This window comes from Melampsora larici-populina, assembly GCF_000204055.1.
Source record: "Melampsora larici-populina 98AG31 unplaced genomic scaffold MELLAscaffold_7, whole genome shotgun sequence".
NCBI classification, from domain to species: Eukaryota; Fungi; Basidiomycota; class Pucciniomycetes; order Pucciniales; family Melampsoraceae; genus Melampsora; species Melampsora laricis-populina.
Genome location: NW_006768771.1, coordinates 1,203,293 through 1,219,553, shown reverse-complemented (window position 1 = coordinate 1,219,553; position 16,261 = coordinate 1,203,293). Strand labels below are relative to the sequence as shown.

At 39.5% G+C, this 16,261-nt stretch overlaps 5 protein-coding genes across 5 annotated transcripts; 2 read left to right on the top strand and 3 right to left on the bottom strand.

Annotated features, from left to right (window-relative positions):
• Window positions 1-531: 531 nt before the first annotated feature.
• MELLADRAFT_95247 (uncharacterized protein) lies at window positions 532-2,347 on the bottom strand (the record flags this gene model as incomplete). Its single annotated transcript, XM_007406760.1, has 8 exons — window positions 532-660; window positions 743-792; window positions 878-886; window positions 964-1,248; window positions 1,327-1,543; window positions 1,616-1,750; window positions 1,817-2,193; window positions 2,278-2,347. The coding sequence occupies 8 exons, from the start codon at window positions 2,345-2,347 to the stop codon at window positions 532-534; spliced, it is 1,272 nt and encodes a 423-aa protein (XP_007406822.1).
• Window positions 2,348-2,922: 575 nt separating this feature from the next.
• MELLADRAFT_47361 (uncharacterized protein) lies at window positions 2,923-6,896 on the bottom strand (the record flags this gene model as incomplete). Its single annotated transcript, XM_007406759.1, has 9 exons — window positions 2,923-3,288; window positions 3,375-3,489; window positions 3,579-3,833; window positions 3,916-4,141; window positions 4,226-5,325; window positions 5,390-5,498; window positions 5,571-5,647; window positions 5,741-6,708; window positions 6,779-6,896. 9 exons carry the CDS (start codon window positions 6,894-6,896, stop codon window positions 3,245-3,247), a joined length of 3,012 nt encoding a protein of 1,003 aa, XP_007406821.1.
• Window positions 6,897-7,525: 629 nt separating this feature from the next.
• MELLADRAFT_34098 (uncharacterized protein) lies at window positions 7,526-7,954 on the top strand (the record flags this gene model as incomplete). The annotated part of the gene is made up of 3 exons (XM_007406927.1): window positions 7,526-7,639; window positions 7,722-7,825; window positions 7,906-7,954. Coding segments are annotated over 3 exons (267 nt in total), but the record flags the coding sequence as incomplete, so codon positions are not given.
• A 999-nt stretch (window positions 7,955-8,953) lies between these two features.
• Window positions 8,954-10,419, bottom strand: MELLADRAFT_60870 (uncharacterized protein; the record flags this gene model as incomplete). The annotated part of the gene is made up of 2 exons (XM_007406758.1): window positions 8,954-10,057; window positions 10,150-10,419. The coding sequence occupies 2 exons, from the start codon at window positions 10,417-10,419 to the stop codon at window positions 8,954-8,956; spliced, it is 1,374 nt and encodes a 457-aa protein (XP_007406820.1).
• Window positions 10,420-11,875: 1,456 nt separating this feature from the next.
• On the top strand, window positions 11,876-14,507 carry MELLADRAFT_55254 (family 18 glycoside hydrolase; the record flags this gene model as incomplete). Its single annotated transcript, XM_007406928.1, is given in 14 exon segments — window positions 11,876-12,286; window positions 12,378-12,503; window positions 12,566-12,611; window positions 12,689-12,788; window positions 12,875-12,884; window positions 12,972-12,981; window positions 13,042-13,105; window positions 13,174-13,301; window positions 13,382-13,401; window positions 13,493-13,740; window positions 13,757-13,759; window positions 13,820-13,984; window positions 14,065-14,168; window positions 14,250-14,507. The coding sequence occupies 14 exon segments, from the start codon at window positions 11,947-11,949 to the stop codon at window positions 14,314-14,316; spliced, it is 1,431 nt and encodes a 476-aa protein (XP_007406990.1).
• Between the last annotated feature and the right edge of the window lie 1,754 nt (window positions 14,508-16,261).

The window sequence follows — 16,261 nt, the reverse complement described above, 5'->3', positions numbered from 1 at the left end:
CGTGTTGGGCCGTTGAAGTGTGAAGGGTGGCCAATGAAAGATAGAGGATGTGCGCATCATTTTCATTATGTGCTTGTCACGAGTTGATAAGTGAGAATTGTGAGCAAGTGAGATGACAGATTTTTGGCAAAAGCCCTGTCTAGTCTCACGCCAGATTTTGGGGATTAGGCGTAAGTCCCTCGCTGGCGCTCGGAGGTACGTGGTACCTGTACCGACGGGGCCAGAGCGAGTGGGACTTATGTAAGTTTGGGTTTGTCCATGGGTTTTTAGGTTGGGTGTTCAAGTTTGTGTACCCCTAATATATGTAGTCACAAAGGCTGTCTGATTCCTACAACCCATATTCCCATCTGGGAACCTCTTTAATGCTGGCAGTGTAGGGCATCCACTGTCACACACATTTAATATGACGTGCTTGCTTCCAACTACAAAAAATTCTGAACTGGATTGAGCAAATCTCTAAACCTGAACGCAATTTCAAGAGTCTCTTAAGAATATTTTTCATAAACCATCAATTGAGAATTCATTATCGATTTACTTGCTGTCTTCTAAAGACAAACCAAGTCTATAGAGTCCGTTCGAGTTCAAAAACAAAACTTTCTTAACAATCTCGTTTGCTTGACTTTCATCGATACTTTTGATCTTAATCATCTCGACCAAAACCTTTCAGAACAGAAGAAACAATTCATCATTACTTCTCATTTAAAAAGGGTTTTGTAGATGAAAATGAAACCTTTCTACTAACATGATATAGTACAGTCCGGGCTTGACAAGAAGCTAGATAAAACCCTTCAGCTGTTAGGTAAAAAGATTTGAATGATCATATCATCAATCAAACCAGTCAGATCATTTTTATTTCATCCAGGCCAAAGGAACTCACGATGAAAATCTACAGAGTGAAGTAAACAAAATCACATAACTAACAATGACACTTGAAGAAACAATGATTCAAGAAGAATAACTCACGAGCATCACTAGACCATAACAATTTACCAGTAGGACAAACTTCAAACATCTCTTTCACCGCACTTATTTGTCCAATAGTAGAAATCATAGGAAAGATTTCACCAAAATCTAACCAAACGTTCTCATAAACTGAAGCTAAATAACCTGCTTCACGAGTAAAAGGATAACAAGCATGAAGTAAAACTATTGGAAGGTTTGGAAAATGTTCAATTAGGGTTTGCAAATATGATGGTCTACTTTTAGTTAATTGAACAGATTTATCTCCTAATCCTACGTGGAATTGAACTTGGGGGTACAAAACGCAGATAACGGTTATTTCAATTCCTTCAGAGCGTATATGTTCATGTAAGCTACTTAACTTACCAGGTAAAATGAAATCAGATCCACGAGGATGTGTTGAGATTTCTTCAAAAGCTTTTGTTAAGAGCCAATCATTTAGACATTTTGTTTGCTTATTCAATCGAAGTGTTGAGTCAGAGGAATTTCTAAGACCAGCAATCCATGGAACTAATTGTTTTAGTGCCTCTTCAGGTGTGGTAAGTGGTGAAACATCTAGACCACTTCTATAACAGATGATTGACTGTGAACAAGAATGCGTATCAGATGGATAGTCAAGATTCAAGGCAAGTAGATGAATGTAAGCAAGTCTTACCTTGAAGGCTACCACCTCAGTGTCCATAATTGACTTATAAACTTCACGAACAAAAACATCACGGCACCTATTTAAAGCTTCGATATTTACTTCAGTCTGGATGTTTGAACCAAAGAAAACGGATCTGATAGCATCCTGAAAAAAAATCTGATTAACTGATTGAGATTGATTTATAAGTTCCGCATGAATCAGAAAGCTTACTTCCATTAAAACTTCTAAACGAACAATTCGTTTGTTTTTCTTATTAGTAAATTGATCATGCCACTGATAACCATTACAATCTTCTTGAGCACCAAACAGTAAATCATCAAAGAGTACCATCTCAATTTTACTGTAACCAAAACAAACTTTACATCGATCTTCAAAAGTTAATTGACCAAGAACGATTTCTTTCAAATGGTCCCAATTTGATTCACAAAGATATAGTGTTGCTAATTGACTTGCTGCTGTCATAGCTGGTATACTTGTTTGAGCATAATTAGTTAATGCAGTACCTTCGGCTTCTGAGAAGATCGATTCGATTGGGTATTTATGATTGGTTTCTTCTTTACAAATGTTATGTGCATGATTATCGATGGCTACATAATTAGATGAAATTAAACAAATCTGATGGTTTTTGTTGATTTTGATGAGTCTTTGTCTTTGAATGAGAATCGACAGACCTGGAGTAGTGAAGCACACTTTGGCTAAAGTTGGATATTCCGCTTGATCGATACACATCACTGGAGCCATGATCGATCGATGTCCTTTGTATTTCGTCTGTTCAAAGTCAAATCATATCTGATCAGGATTTGTTTACTTATCCTCAACCAGTCATAAGGAACAACGAACTTGACTCACAATTGAGATTCAAACCGAATGAGATCGAAACTCTGATTCGTATGATCCAAAGTATTCTCTCAGCATACACTCCAAAAGCAAAATTAACAAAACACTCCAAATTGATTTCTATCTGATATTTTGAATTTTTCAACACCTCTACCTTCGTCAGCTTAACAAAGCCTGCTGCAAGGGTGCAGACGGGGTCGCGCGGGCATGGCTTTGTTAAGTTAAACTTTGATAGTGACTTTTCCTACTTCCTCCTCGGCATCTCCCTTTGAAAAACCTTACGAATTTCTCTTGACGATACCTTCATCAATCCATGAGTAAAGAAGATGTCCCTACAGACCATGTTTCTGGTCTCTCATTTTGTACATACTAGATCTTGTTCGAAAGAAGAAATAAATTGATAATCACTTCTTTTCAAAATAAATGCTTTTTTTCAATACAACCTTTTTTTTTAATCTTTTAATCTTTCCTTCTTTCTTGACGTGACATGAAATATCTATAATTTTTTTACTAAATACATCACGTATTGTTTTCTTTACAAAAAAAGACACCCTCAAACATGATTCTTTTTTTAAAGAAGATCTATGTATGTCTAATACATTTAAACTTTCTACTGATTGATTTTTCGTTCTATTTATAAAAAGGTGAATGATGACTGAGAGATTTCTTTTTCTTAGATTCTTTCAACACGTAAAGAATCAAAACCTTTTCCTCATTTCCTTTCTATCCATTCTCTTTTCCAAATCCTATCATAACCTATATCAAGCCATCTTCAGGTTTGATGTTCATGCTAGGAGCTTTTCAATTTCTCTTCTTTTCCCGAAGTGATTGTCGACCAGATTTAGCTACAAAAAGAACAAGCAAAAATTAATAACCTTCCTTGACATTCAAAGCCAATGATGGTCAAGATTTTTTTTAAACAATGACTTACCAAAGAATTGATTACTGAAAAACTTCAAGACTTCATCAATCACAATCACCGGGAAACTGATCCAGAACACCGCTTTCCATTCCTCTAAGTTCAAAGGAGTAATCACAAACAATTTCTACCCATCAAAAAAAGAATGTCCATCGTAAAAGATCATTAAATATCAGTCATCGTTCAAACTATCAAGTCATAAAGTGAAAAACTTACGGCTAAAGCAGGAACATAAAGGATTAAGAAATGTAAAGCCATAGACAGACTAATTGCACCACACAAATAAAGATTACTCCAAAGAGGTAAAGTTAATAAACTTTCATTTTCAGATAATGAATTCATAGCATTAAACATTTCGATCAGAACTAAAACCGAAAGTGACATGGTAGTAGCTTTCTTCATAAATTCAGATGTAACTAATTCACATCCGATCAAGGGGATTGATGAAGTTGAACATTCACCAAAGTGAGTCTACAAATCCAAGATCCAAGATCATTTTCTCTCATTAGTCTCACTTTTCTTGATAGTTGATTCATATATGTAACACACTCACCAATCGATAAAATGAGATTTGAGGACCACCAGAGTAATTCATAAACCACCATGCATATGCTCCAACAGTAGCACAACCTACATACATTCCAATTACACAGTAACGGAAGAATAACCAACCTCCTACTAAAGGTTCTTTACTACTTCTAGGAGGTCGTGACATGATCGAGTGATCCTTGGGATTAAATCCAAGTGCCAAGGCAGGTAAAGAGTCAGTGACCAAATTACTAAGAAAACACAAATCATCTTCGTCAATACTCCATCCAAAATTTCACAATTGGAAATCAAATTATAGAAGATTCAAAACTTACACCCATAGAAGTTGAACTGGGATCAAAGCTTCTGGCATTCCTAATAAGACAGTTAAAAAGATTGATACAACTTCTCCGATATTAGATGAAATCAAATATCGAATAAATTGTTTAGTATTCTCATAAATCCCACGACCTTCTTCAACAGCTTGTTCAATTGTAGCGAAGTTATCATCGGCCAAAACCATATCAGCAGCTAATTTAGCTACATCCGTTCCACTGCCCATAGCAATTCCAATCGAAGCTCTTTTTAATGCAGGTGCATCATTCACTCCATCTCCTGTCATGGCTACAATCAAACCAGTAGATTGAAGTAAGTCTACAATCTTTTGTTTATGTGATGGCTCGACTCTTGAAAATAGGCTGGCTCGTAGTACTGCTTCTAATTTAACTTTTTCTGATAATGCATCAAATTCTCTTCCAGTATAACTTTGTCCCACTAAATCTTCAGTTTGATCAAAGACTCCAATTTGTCTACAAATCGTTTCAGCTGTTGCTTTGTTATCACCTGTGATAACAATTACTCGGATTCCTGCTGATCTACATTTCGCAATCGCTCCTTTGACTTCTGGTCTTGGTGGATCTAACATTCCAACTAATCCGATAAACGTCATTTGTTGTTCGAATTTAACATAATCAGTTGATGAGCTTGTCTTGTAATGTTCTACGTTGGATTCGACATCTTCAATGAGAGCGAGTGCCAAGACTCGAAGACCTTGTTCAGCGTAGTGTTTGACCTTTTCATCGACCAATTCACGGGTCTTCTTGGTAAAATCTGATTTTCCATTGTTTCCTCCTGAAGAGATATAGCTACAACGATCCAAGACTGATTCCGGTGCACCTTTCACAAACATGTAAGAACGACCAGTGCTAGGTTGATGAGTTAAGACGGACATGGACTTTCGGTCACGTGTGAATTCGAAGACTAATTTCTTTTGGTATTGTTCCTCAAGGTGATCGTTGACAGCCGAGACTCGAGATTCAGATGAGAGTTTATCTAACTTTGAATTAAAGGTACGATCTGAGGATTGAAGCTTTTCAACCAAAACTTTCAAGGCAGCTTCAGTTGGTTCACCGATATTGACATATGTACGAGTGGTCTGTTAGAAAAACAACGTTAGAGACTCTATCAAGCGACGAATTTTGAACTTTAGAGGTACGTACCTCATTCATTACAATCTTGGCCTCATTACAAAGAGCGCAAACTCGTGCAAGGGTTTCGATAACTGGAACTTCCGCGCAAGGCTCGACCAAGCGTTTGCCCGACGCATCACTTTATTTATGGCGCGTGTCAAAAGAAAGTCAGCTGAGATCAAACAGTAGCTTGACTGAGGAACAGACTCACATGACATGACCCTCAGGTGCATAAGTAGCTCCTTCGACAGTATACTCATTTAGGCCGGTTCCACTCGCGACCAAAAACTGCGATCGGTCAAAGAACACATTGATTAGCTCGACCAAAAAAATAAAAAATAAGATGAGAAGACCCGATCAAGCGTTCCTGATCAAACGTACTTTTGAAACCGACATTTGATTGGTGGTAAGAGTTCCAGTCTTATCAGAACAAATCACATTAGTGCATCCCAAAGTTTCCACACTCGGTAATGATCTCACGATCGCATTCTTCTTAGCCATCTTGGTAGTCCCAAGTGCAAGACAAAGTGTGATGACTACAGGTAATCCTTCAGGAATAGCCGCTACCGCAAGAGCCACGGCGATTTTAAAATAATAAATGGCACCCTTAAGCCAGCCATGATGATTTGGATCATTGAAATGACGAATGTTGATCACCCAAACTAAGATACAAATCACTGTGATCACTTTTGCCAACATATCACCAAAATCGTCTACTTTTTGTTTGAGTGGAGTCTTTTGTGAGATTTGAGTTGAGATCGATTCGTGGATATCACCAATGGTAGTACGAGCTCCAGTAGCGACGACGATAGCTTTGGCTTTACCACTGACGATGGTAGTACCACTGAAGAGCATATTGATCATATCTTGTTTGACAGCGCCTTGAAGTTTGACAGGATCGATATTCTTAGAGACACTGACGGATTCGCCTGTTAAGACAGCTTGATCGACGGTGAAGGAAGCGGATGAGATCGAGATGATTCGAGCATCGGCGGGTACTTTGTCTCCAACGGTGACAGTGATAATATCACCAGGGACTAGCTCAGCAGCATGAATCTTGATCGATTTACCAGATCGGGTTACAGTAGCTTCATCGGGTGCGTATTCCATTAAAGCCTCGATAGCCTTTTCGGCATTGGTTTCTTGAACCACACCAACAGTTGCATTTGCGACCAAGATTAAGAGAATCACTAAAGGTTCCACAAAGGCAGTTGCCTTATCTTCTGTTTCTTCGATGATTGCAAGTGCGAATGAGATGATGGCAGAAATAAGTAGGATGATCACGAGTTGATCTTTGAATTGTTCCAATATTAAAGAGAAAAGTGATGTTCCTTCATCGACCGGGAGAACTATAGAATTAGAAAGAAAAGTTAGAACAAAGTACAAGTAATGTTGAAAGACATCAAAGGAGATTCATACCATTTCTTCCCCATTTCTTTTCAGCTTTTCTAACTTGATCAGAGGAGAGACCTAAGTTTTCTTTTACCTGAAGTTCAGCTAGAACTTCCTGCACTGATGCAGCATGTGCGTTGTCCATCGAAATGGAAGTCTTTGATAATTAGAACTTCAGAATACAGGACTTCAAAGTAATGTTTGATTATCCCTCCAAGGACCAAGGACGAAGAATCAACCTGGAAAAGGAGTTGAATCCGGAGATGGTTTGGGCTATTTCTGAATGAATGAGCTATTGATATGATATTGCTTCGAGTTCAAAGTTCCAATCTTGATAAATTTGATGGTTGATGATTGATATGGGTGAGGATGAGCTTCCTAATAGTACCACTCTCTCGGTGGCTCATCTGAAATTACATAACAGCTGCCACGTACCTATTACACGTGTAAATCACATGATCTCTTACACAACACCATACATCATACACCCTAACCCTAGCCATTTACGAAAACACCCAGGCGCATTCAGGCTCAGCATGCAGCAGCCAAGGTCAACATCGAACTGACAATCGGAAGGAAGACATGTTCAGCTCTCTCTTAAAACAACTTAGACCGGCCATTCAATCCAACTTGAACTTCTCATATCAATCATCATCATTTCATTCAACACCAACAATATCAGGTGGTCGTTTACTGTTCGTGATTTATCAATTTCAATCAAGAAGAAGAAAATGACACATCAAGTTACTGAAATGATATTTTGCTTTTGGTAGGAAAATTCCATGGAGACTTTCTAGTACACGTAAAGCAAATGTTAGAAAACGATTGAGAGAAGTTGATTCAGTGATCTCAGCTGTAAAAGAAAGTGGAATTCAATGTCAAGCACTGGTAATTACCGAGTTTTTAGCATCAGATCCCTTCTTTAGTAGCCAAGATTGCTAATCGAATTTTCATTTAATTTTCTTGTCAGACTAAAGCTTTAGAATTACCTACTGAAGCTGAAATGACACCGAAAGATAAATATTTTGTCTTTTCAGCTAATTCTAAAGGTTATCGAAAAGGAATCCATAAAGTGTAAGATTTACCTTTTTTTACTATAATTTCCTAAAGATTTGATGTAAGGGTTTTTGTTTTTCTTGTTCGGATAATCTTAGGCCTCATTTTACAAAAGTTACACATCGGGTTAATCCTAAAGGATTTTAAAGAAATCTTACTTGGATTGAGGTGTGATGGACTTCAAGGGAATATATTTCGACTTTCGTCTTGATCATCAAGCAGGCTTAGATTCTATACATCATTATTGATCAAACCTAACTTCAATATGAGATAAGATCAGGCGATCTAGAAGGACCAACGACCTTGAGCTTCAGCTGAACTCAAGGGAAGATATACTCGATGCAATCTGTATCATTACTTACATGTTTGTTCCTGATAGCGTCTCCGGGATCATTTCGGCTCTTACACTTTGATATCCCTTCATAATTCAATCACATGAATACTTGGAATGGCGCGGGTATGATCTTTAATGTAAACATGGCGGTGACAGTCCAGACTATGTGATCCCACAACCGATGATATGCAGTGATATTTGTCAAGACTCATGCTGGTCCAATTCTCAGCAGCTTGAGACAAGGTATAATCACAAAGAATCAAGCAGTAGTTGTGTCAAATTTTGTAGCCATTGTTATTTTAAGATCTGGGAAGAGAGTTTGAAGTGCAACAAGAGGAGTGCATAACTTGATGATCTTGATTGTTCGTACAAGATCATGCAGCATCACAAACGATGAGAAAAAGCCAACCCGTATTGGTCTTGCATTTACCGATCTTGCTTGGTCATCCAATCCATGATTGTGGCATGAAAGCTGTGCTACAACCTCCAGGTTTCCATACCCCGTGTCAAAAGCTGGGCACAGTGCCAGAGAGATGAAAGTGGTATGACAAATTCCATGAGCTAGGTGTATGTTCTTACATAAATAAGAGGTATTATATTTTATGGACGAAAGATCAGGAGGACGCTAATTGATTCAAGAATGCATACATATGTATTAAAGCTGGGCACAGTGCCAGAGAGATGAAAGTGGTATGACTAATTCCATGAGCTAGGTGTATGTTCTTACATACTTATTTTCTATATAGTTGAAGAGGTTAGAGAAAACTGAGTCAAGTGATCCAACTATTTTTCCTGCTTTCTCTAATAATTCATCAGAGATGAGCATAAGGAGGATCGTAATAAATTGTTGAATTTAAATCCGTCATAGCTTCTACATAACTATTGGGTTTTAAGACCTTATCGGTAAATGCCAAATGAACTGATTTCCTATATAAATAATTTTCAAGATCCTTACACCATAAAACACCAGTTGGATTTGTGTTATAGTTCTCTGGAATTGCAATACATTCTAACTTTTTCCACCTTTTTGCATTTGGGCAATACTCTTGTTTAAATTTGAACCAAAGGTTTTCAGCTAAGCTTGGATCGGCTAACCAAGTTAAAAACTCTATTGAGGGACATAGAGAGAAGACAGATAGATAGGATGTGTCTGAGTCTGTTTCTTGAATGGTAAGCGATTTGAGTGACATGAACTGGTGTCCTAATAATTTTTCTTCTTCACTCAGTTGCGCAGGTGAACCTGTGATACCGAGTCGACCTAAGCTGTTGCAAAAAAGGTGACAAAAACCAAGGACAGTTGGTGTAGTGTGCTGATGAGTTCCACCTAGTTCAATTGATAGACCTTCTAGTTGAGGTCTCCAAAATAACTCGAGCCATTCTGGTTTAGGTAAAGCTGAAAATTTTAGATCTAAAGATACGAGCTTTGTTCGTGAAGCGAGAGCTTCACCTAGGTCAGCTTTTGGACCATACATCCCTTGTTCCTCGAATCCATCACGTATACAAAGACTCAGATATCGCAGGTTGGGTAACTGACTAATGATCCAAGCCATAAATGATTCTGAGAATGGAACCTTGCAGTCACTGACGAAGATGAAAGTAGTGAGGTTTTGAAAACTAGGTATCTTTCCCATCATCGAGAATAAAACGCTCGAAGGATTTGGAGCGCTTTCATTATAAACAGTGGGTAGGTTGATTCCAATAGCAAGCTCGTCGATTTGAGTACTATGACTGATTTTAATAACCTCCATAGCTAATTCCATCAACCTGGCTGAAGAAGCTTGATTTGGAGATCTTGTTAAAGAGTCAAGACAAAAGTGAAGACCCTTAGTATGGTTTTTATTAGCCTTGAAGTCCTTTAGAAGTGTCTCGTAAGTATCAATTGTCCAATCTGGTTTTGGATAATAGAATCCAAGCCTCTGTCATTCATAGAAAGGGGTCCAGTAAAATCAATATGGTAGTTCAGATGACTAATTAGAGTGATAAGAGAGATGGAGATCATAGAGCTCACCTTCCATGTGAAGCGCTTGCAGTGTTCAATTCCACCTTTTGTTGATTCGATCAGTCGAGCAAGAGGTTCATCTGATAAGTGACCAGTGTGATGCGGAGATTGGTTAGCGTCAAAACACCGTTTGAACTCGTACTTCATCGAGGTAAAGGGAAGGAAAGGAAAGGAAATAGACTGACTACCTCTGGCTTGTCCATTCTGGGGTAACTCGGCAGTTAGCATGATTAATTCATTGGCTTCTACTGCAGCCCTCAACATCTCTGTGTATTCCATTGGAAGATGGAGGATTTCGATGATATGACGAAACTTGATTTTTGCTTGAATATGCTGGAATTGTGAGACGCGATTTCTTTTGGATACGATTGGAAAGTGTTGAAGCAATCACTAAATATATATCAAACGATGTGTGATAAGATAACTAACCATCTCCATAGCAGTTGAGTCTTTTTATGAGTGTTGTGCCACTCAGTTTGCGACGTGAGCAAGTCCCGGTTTAGGGAACTCTGGTGCTCCAGCCTCCTATTCATAGCAGACTCGCTTCTAGACATAGGAATTGACTTGCGAAGCCGAGAGGGATACGATTAGAACTTCGCCGCATATAGTAACCGAGTTCGTCTCCCTCGTCGGATTGTGCATTCAGAGGACAGGATGTGATACCCCGATTTCTTTTGTCCTCTTTGTTCTCCTTTTTTTTACCTCACGCTTTTCAAGCGTGCTTTCCTTTTTACTTTTTGTGTGTTTTAAAATGTATCTAAGTACATACATTTCTCTGGTGGACCATATCATCATCCTCCGTAGCAAAGCGTGTAGGATGATTTCGAGGAGGTCCCCTGGAAGACCTTCAACATTTGCTTGCGTGCATGTTGGGACATAAGTCCATTTTACAATCTTACACATTCAACCACTTGCGACCAAAAAAAGATGCGGAAAAATTGAATCGAAAAAATCACCTCCTCGTTTTCGAATGACTTGACATCATTGCTGCACAAAGCTCCACCCCACAATATTCTATCCAGCAAACCTGGTCTAGTTCCTCCACGACACCCCACGAGGCAGCGCAGGCTCTGATGCCCCTCATACTTGCAAAGTACCCTCCAGCACTTACAAAACTGTAAACGAGTACACCCCCACACGGCAAGAGCTGGGTCTGAAGGATATAGTATATGTGATGAAATCATCACCCCAAAATTCTCGGAAGGAGCATAGCCCCATCAAATCATTTGATCATACGCAGGATATCTAAAGACCCTCTTACAATACTGAGACCAGTCTCGACGATTCGTGAAAGTCAAAAAATTCGGTACACACTGTCAGAGCTGATGTGAACGACGTGAGCAGTTCGGATCAACGAGGCTGGGGGTTGTAGACCACGGACATTCTGTTAACGATGTGGGGATGATTAAATAATCATCAGATGCACATTGAAACAAATCATAAGTACTATCTGTCAGACGTGAGGGGTCATATTATCGTTCTTGTCCCTTGGTATTTCGATATTTCTTGTCCGAATGGTTTCGGGATTTTACAAGCCGCAGAAGTTACTGTGGATCCAGGAGGAACGCTTGTTGCAGGGACCTCACAGCCTCCCTCGGACTGAGAGCAGTCGTCCTCACTCGCGCTTCCAGTGTTCTATAACTTGATGCTGCGGTCACATTTTGCAGATATAAAAGGCTTCAAGAACCTTCCCTGTTGGACTATATCGAAAGCTTGACTTCAGTTGACAGAGAATCAAAATTTAACAGTCAGCTCATATTTTAACACCCACTTAAACCAAATATTAGTAGAATCAAGTAGCATAAGATGGACATTAGATTGAGTTTCTTGATCATTTCACTTGCATCCTTATCGTTCTCCCATGGGACCGACGTGACTTTTTTGGAATCTTCTTCTTCATCCTCAACCTCTGATAGCTTGGCGGCTTTCACGGTATCTGTTACTGACTCTGACGCCAATGGGGACACTTCAGTAGATGAGTCCACCGGCGCTAACCACGCCAATGGCACTCATAACAGTACAAGTAGCCACGAGCCTACTCGTCACAATTCCACGTTCGTGGACGGGAAAGACACCGGAAGAAAGGTGTCCGCGTACTATCCCTCATACAATGCCGAATTTGGACCGCTCTCAGAAGTAAACTATGGTCAGTCCACCAGTCTTGACCTGAACTTTGGGACAGCGTTCTGATTGATCGAACTTTGGGTGCTTCAACTTGGGTCTATGTCCTCAAACAGAGCTTTACGATGAGCTCATTTTTTTTACCGCCACTACCAACAGTAACTTCACCATTGGGCTTGGCGGTATAGAGGAAACTCAGTGGGATGCCTTAGCGAATGATTTTGTACACAGATGTAAAAATGGTAAGAATTTCGATGAGTACATAGATGATATTGATTCAAACCTGACTCAAGATGGAAATCAGCCTCTGTAACACCTACCTTGGCTATCGGAGGTTGGACTGGTAGCTTGTGGGTTTATTGATCATTCCTGATTATATAACTTCTTTTACTCACATAGATATATAAAACTATTTTCTTAAAAACAGGTACTTCTCAGACCTAGTGGCGACGGCAGAAAATAGGACGACGTTTGCGAATTCACTAGTTGAATTTGCTAAGAAGTACGAGTTCGATGGGGTTGATCTTGTTCGTCTCCTCTCATTTGGCCTTGAACGTAACTATATATGTTTTGTTGGTTTCTTACTAATTTTTTACATGGATTTGTATTTCAGGATTGGGAATGTTAGTATAAGGCTTCTTCATTTTCATCTAAAACAGACACATTTGCTTCACATTTACTGATCGAGCGACACAATTGTTCATATTCAGGGCCATCTCTGTAAGTGAAATTCGCTGACCTATATCATATATCTGATCTAACAATGGTGTTGATGTTTAGGCAAGGCATAGGATGCAATGCTGTCAGAGATGATGATATAGAAAACCTTGGACTCTTCCTTGAAGTAAATTATCCTTTCCCGAAAACTTATAGGCACGATTGGATGTCTGACTGAAACTCTGATATCTTCAGGAATTGAGGAAAATATGGCCACAAATGCGCCTGACTCTTGCTTCCAGTGTCGCTGGCGTGCGTGATTCGACATTTGCAGCTGTTTCAGCGGAGCGTGTGGCCTCTCTGGTGAAGAACTTGGATAATCTGTGAGTAACATGTTCAATACTGAATCTTCGATCTGGTGTAGTACCCAGAGTGACTGACATGTCGACTCCTATCTACATAGACACATGATGGCCTACGATGGTAAGCTCATGGCTTGCACCGAATTTATCATGAGAAAACCCATCGGAAATTTCCTCATCTACATCTGATGCATTGTCTTGATAAACAACAGTGTTTGGTGGTTGGTCAAGCACCACTGGCCCACTGGCTCCTTTGAGTGATCAATGTGCAGAAAGTGCAGATCAGCTTTCGGTCCAAAGAGCTTATGAAACATATATCAGGCAGGGATTTAGTAAAGAACAATTAGTTGTCGGAATCCCAACTTACGCTAGAAGCTTTGGCCTTGAAAGCCCTACACTCGTTCCCAAGACCGTTGGGAACTATACCACTTACTATTATCAAAACTTTACTTCCGTTCAAGTAAGTAATCTTTTTTACATTTCGCACAGCTCAAATCAAGTTCAAGTTCACTAAAAAATCAATCTTGAAAATCTAGCCGGGTGGGGCTGCCGATGACAAACCAGGTGTTGACGTTTGTGGTCAAGCCACAGGTTGGGGAGGTACTTGGATGGTGAAAGAGCTCATTGAGAACGGTTTCTTGAGTGAATCGGAAAAAGAAGGCCTCAATGGCTTTACTCTTTATCAAGATGAATGCAGTGGTGTGGTGAGAAAGATCTCCATGTATCTGTATATCAAGACTGACGTAGTACTGATTCCACAAATTTCAATCCTTATTACATGAAGCCCTTCCTGGCAAGCAATACCACTTTGATATCCTTTGATGATACTCAAAGCAGTGTGAAGAAGGCGAAATGGGCCAGGGAATCTGGGTTGGGTGGCATCTACTTGTGAGTCTAGTTGAGAGGGTTTTTTGGTTTTTTTCCTGGTTGAATTGTGCATTTGGCTGATTGATACACAAAAATCTCTAGCTTTGATGCCATTGCTGGTTTAGATAGAACTGTCAAGCATTCCAGAGAGGAGTTCCTCAAGAACTAGGCGGAGTTCTTCTCTGACTTTTTTTTATTCTATCATACCTCTCAATCAGATGGCCCAATCATAGTTCATCATGTAAATTAGAATTCTGAATGAGATAGATTTTTTCTATTGATTTCAAGCAATTGGGTCTTGTCTTCTTACATACTTCTTCTTCCTGTGCATCATATCTTCACAAAGGCTTTTTCACATCCTGTCCATTTCAGTCTGAGCCCCGACCCAAAAAACGCGGGTAATGGCCTACCTGCACCCCAAACCAATACCCAGTAGGCCCCCCGTGCCCGAACCCTACCCCAATCAAAACCCGGCTTCCAGAAGCCCCCCCCGAGCCCTATCCCAAATGCTTAAAACCCGCGGGAAGCCGGGGGTCCCCTCAGATAAGATCAGGGGTTTGAGGACTAGGCCCCCCCGCCCCCAATCCCTACAGGGCCCCTGTTGTACTGGGGTCCCAAAAAAGGCAACCAAACCCGCACCCCGAGGTTTTGGGGCTCAGGGAACCCTTGAGGTGTTGGTCCCGGGCTCAGGCTGATGTCCATCTACATTGATACAGCGTGTAGTGTGGACTTTAGCTTCCATCAGCCTGGGGTGAAATTTTTGAAATTCATGTTTTGTTTTATTGGGAATGAAAAGACTGGTCTATGGAGTAAAAGCTACAGTCTTTTGAGAATAATCATATATGATAAAGTTGTGTATCAGAACTATCATGAGAGTTTATGTGGCATGAGTGATTGGTTGGATTTGTTGATTTGTTGATTTGTAGTCTGCCTCAAAAGTCAAATAGTTATCTAAAAGACTCAGTTTACAAAATTTCACATTTTTACCAATTCACACCTTGTCACTGTCAACGAAGAGAAGATCTGCGGAGCAGAACTTCCACCGTAATGACAAACACACGCAGAAGAAACCAAAAAATCATTGATACATTAAACTACATTAACTAATATACATATTAAAACTTACAACGCTTTAAAAACTCAGTTTCAAGAGTTGAATCCCTAAACCCCCAAAAAAAGAAAAAAACAGCATTTCAAGAAGAACTCGGTTCTTGAAATGACATCATAAAAAAAAGAAAAACGTACATGTTAAAAACCAGAATAGTCAAGGGTTCTTCGAAAGAACCCTGCCTAGTCAAGGAAGTAATGACGACGGCCCTTATTCGAATACGAGATAAGGGAAAAGGCTGAAGCAAAGCAACCGCCTTTCCGCAGAAAACTTACAGCCTCCAGGGACAAAGAAAACTATATATCCGAGACCACCCTCTCAAGAAAGAAGAAGGATCATCTTATCATCACCACAACCTTTATCATTTAAAACGTTAAAACAAAACTTACCTTTTTTCACTTATAACTTGACCGGATCTTAGAACGTTACAAACTTAGAACCTTAACTATCAGATTCTTCCATTGAACTTTCTTATCTTTTCGAACAAGTCCTTTTTCTCCTCTATTCTTCACATTCTATAAAAAGAGTTTTCGTTGCAGATCAACTTGGTAGTTCTAGTTGACCAGTGAATCTCAATTTATATCTCTACTTTCCGATAAACTATTATCGGACCTCTGCTGAAGCAAGCCTTAAATATAACTGCTTTTCGTAGTAGTCAATTTAAGAAGATTTGTTCAGTGAGTGCATTGAACATCTAACAGGCAGCAGTAATCATTCTGCACCTTAGACAGTACAACTAACAATTGTTTCTTATCACTAACAGCTTTTTGCTCACCAAGAATATAAAGATACATCTTCGATTTATAGGTAACTCACCTTATCCCTAGGGTATATCTTTTGTGAGCAATAGAATTCATCCTTCTCATTCGAATTTCTCATCAGTTTGAAGAGCTAGGCTGACAGTCACACTGTGCCACGTCAATATTTCATCTATATGTGATGCCATTTCATTTTGTTTTACTCTTTAAAGCGGCCTGCGCAAGTAGAAGGCAAGAGTGAATGCGGA